Source organism: Entamoeba invadens (genome assembly GCF_000330505.1).
Source record: "Entamoeba invadens IP1 unplaced genomic scaffold scaff_1105074725867, whole genome shotgun sequence".
Taxonomy (NCBI): domain Eukaryota; phylum Evosea; order Mastigamoebida; family Endamoebidae; genus Entamoeba; species Entamoeba invadens.
The window spans coordinates 2,095-5,515 of record NW_004443675.1 but is presented as its reverse complement, the minus strand read 5'-3'; the positions used below and the strand labels follow the sequence as shown (position 1 = coordinate 5,515).

At 29.9% G+C, this 3,421-nt stretch overlaps 2 protein-coding genes across 2 annotated transcripts; one reads left to right on the top strand and one right to left on the bottom strand.

Moving 5' to 3' along the window:
- Positions 1–574, top strand: EIN_431610 (protein serine/threonine kinase, putative; the record flags this gene model as incomplete). The annotated part of the gene is made up of 1 exon (XM_004260412.1): positions 1–574. A coding segment is annotated over one exon (574 nt), but the record flags the coding sequence as incomplete, so codon positions are not given.
- Positions 575–1,296: 722 nt separating this feature from the next.
- Positions 1,297–2,619, bottom strand: EIN_431600 (hypothetical protein; the record flags this gene model as incomplete). Its single annotated transcript, XM_004260411.1, has 1 exon — positions 1,297–2,619. One exon carries the CDS (start codon positions 2,617–2,619, stop codon positions 1,297–1,299), a length of 1,323 nt encoding a protein of 440 aa, XP_004260459.1.
- Positions 2,620–3,421: the final 802 nt, after the last annotated feature.

Here is a 3,421-nt window from a genome sequence, read left to right as displayed (position 1 = left end):
TGAATTTGGGTCGTTACAAGACTTGATAAATCACAAAAAGTCTGATGAAATTGGATTAAAATTACGTGTTAAAATGATGATTGATGGATCAAAAGGAATCACTTATTTACATGAAAATGGGATCTTACACAGAGACATCAAACCAGATAATTTCCTTGTGTTTTCAATTGAATTGAATGACCTTGTGAATGCAAAATTGACTGATTTTGGGTCGAGTAGAAACATTAATTTACTGATGACAAACATGACTGTCACAAAGGGTATAGGAACTCCAGTCTACATGGCACCGGAAATATTAAGAAGAGAAAAATATAAAAAACCGGCTGATGTCTATTCATTTGCAGTGACGATGTACCAAACGTTTAAATGGAAAGAACCATACCCAATTAATGTATTTGAACATTCTTGGGATATCGCTAATTTCATTGTGAGTGGAGAGAGACTGGAACGTCCAAAAGATATGCGAGAAGACTTGTACTTGATTATTAGTGAATCGTGGTGTGGTGATACTAAATTAAGAAATGAAATTAATGACATACAACATAAACTTGAAACGGTTTTTATTGATTTGTAAGTGAATTTGTTTTTATTTCATAATATGAATAATTAAATATAAGATTAAACAGTTCTTATAACATTGGTTGTACAAAGTGCCATCAAATTATATATTATTCTGTTTCAATTTATTGTAAAAACAACAATTTTTCATTTAAAATAATATCAATTTAAATAAGTCAAACCTTGATTCTTTTTATATTTTTATTTGAAAAACTTTGACATTTTCCAAATTGAACATTTTGATTTTTGTCACAAACTGTTATATTACAAAAAACCGACCGGCATAGAATAATTTATAATATATTATAGTTTTTTTGTTTTTTGTCTTTTTTTCAAAATTTTTATTGATAAAACTATTAAATAGTTTTCAGAAACCATTTTTATAGTTAGCTGGTCAGTTTTTCTGTGGTCTGTAGTTAATAATTTGTAATATGTTAATATTTGCAGCAAAAAAAACAAATTTGTGTAAAAACCACAGTTAATAAAATTATGTTTAATTATTAATGAATCCAGAAATTTTTGAAACCAAATAAACATTACATTGGAAATAACGGGTTTAATAAAGTGAAAAAAGGTACACCAAAAAATGGTAAGACACTGTAATATATTTTTATCATAGTTCTTATCTAATGTTTAAAAACTATTAAATTTACTTCTTTCAATTATTTGGTCTCTGACTATTATTTCGTCAATTGTAGTTCAAAACATGAAATTTACAATTAAAAAGTCAATTGAATATCACAACACGCAGAGTATAGTTATCAATATAACAACAACACTGTTTATCATAGTACCATCAAAATTACACATATATTCACCTTCAGAAAATCCGATACTTGGTTTGACTCTACTTCTCACGCATCCATAATAGTCTTCTTGGTGTTTTCCGATCACTTCAAAGTATGTAGCATCCACTCCTTTATGGTACAGCACCGACTCTTTTTTAGGTACAAAACAGTAAGTTTCTACATGTGGTTCCCAGTACCTTTCATTTGAACAATTTCCAAAGAATCCCTTCCCAAAGAAATATTCGGGTCTTTGTGCATCTAAAGGTACATAAATTGAGTGACAATTTCCATCAGTTCCATTCCAGTTATCCTTTAAATTGATTCTATTAACACCATAATAGATATTGGCAGACACATTCCATTGATCTAAGTAATTTGGGTTCACTGCGGCAGAGTAATATTCCTGTGGGGAGTACACAAAGTTGTTTTTGAACTGATTGAAGAAGGACTTGTTCTTAACTACACAGTCGTTTGTGAACTGTAAAGCGGCCTTTTCTATCTTCCAAAATGTGTTAAAAATGACTGTGATGTTACTATAATACGCGACGGAATTTGATCCCCAATAACTCACTCCATTGGAACACCCCCATATGAAATTGTTTTTAATTGTGATGTTCACCACTGAAATGGGTTTTATTGCCCAATTTTCATCACCAATTGATATCGCATTGGTGTCCCCTTTACACCCCTTTAACGTTCCATTTGTCAGTCTGAAAACGTTATTTTCTATTAAAATGTTATGAGAGTTGTCTGTATAAAAAAGTTGTGAAGTGGTGTCGTGCACGTAATTATTTTTTATCACACAGTTTGTACATAAAATGATGTCTATGCCTTCACCCCATGAGTGGTACACTTCATTGTGATCAAAAGTGATGTTCTCGGATAAAATGGGGATGTATTGTGATACTGCAGAAGTCGCCACACATTGCTCCCATCCAGTTGTACTCTTACAATTCTCGTTACGTAGAACACAGTCCTGTGCATAATTGTCTTTGACTAATATGTTAAATCCAGTGACTAAAATAGCCCACATAGTCGAGTTATATACTTTGAAATTAGAAAGTGTGATGTTCGTGCAGTTCACTGCAGATACTGTGAGATATGAAGCACTTCTCGCTGTAAAAGGTCCAACTACTTCGATGTTGGATGAGTTCTCTAAATGAAAGGCATATGCTTTACCAGAAGCATCAAAAATCACTTTTGAATTAAGAGCAGCTCTTATTGTTAATGGTTTGTCGTGTGTGCCATTAACACCGGCAGTTAACCACTGCATGGGATATGTTCCAGATTCATATTCTATTGTGTCGCCAGGAACGGATAATTCCCCAGCTATTTTCAGTGATGTAACAGGACCATTTAAACTGATTTTGATGGTTTTTGATTGGGAAATGGAGAGAAAATTAATGAAGAAAAGAAGGAATATCATTGTGAATATTAATTATAATAAATTTAGATTGTATTTTTAAATAATACCGAATAAAAGTGTTTAAAGTAACTGTTGTAATTTAAAATGTTTCAAAGTGTTTTTTAAATTTATGATTCATTTACTAATTAATATTATTAATCAAATTTAAAAAACCATTAGACATTTGAAATGTCATATTTCGATTAATTGCAATATTTCTTATATAAAAAAAACTGAATCATTTCACAAGTAAATTTTTTTTTATTATTATATTACTATAAATAGTTTTAAATGTCTATTAAAATCGCATTACAAATGACACCAGAAACAAACAGAAAAATAAATATATTAAAAAAGTGGGAATGTGGGAGTCGAACCCACAGTCTACAGAACTATTTTAATTTCCATTCATAATACAGTTGCACTACCGTTGTGCTATATTCCCTTATTACTTATAAAAATAAAATACAATTTAATTGTATTTTTCTGTTTTTATATTGGAATAATAATAATAATAATAATATAAAAATATTAATTTTATTGTCGGGACACGAATAGACAGACCCCGGAAAAACTGACCGGCAAACTATAAAAATGGTTTCTGAAAACTATTTAATAGTTTTATCAATAAAAATTTGAAAAAAAGACAAAAAACAAAATAACTATAATA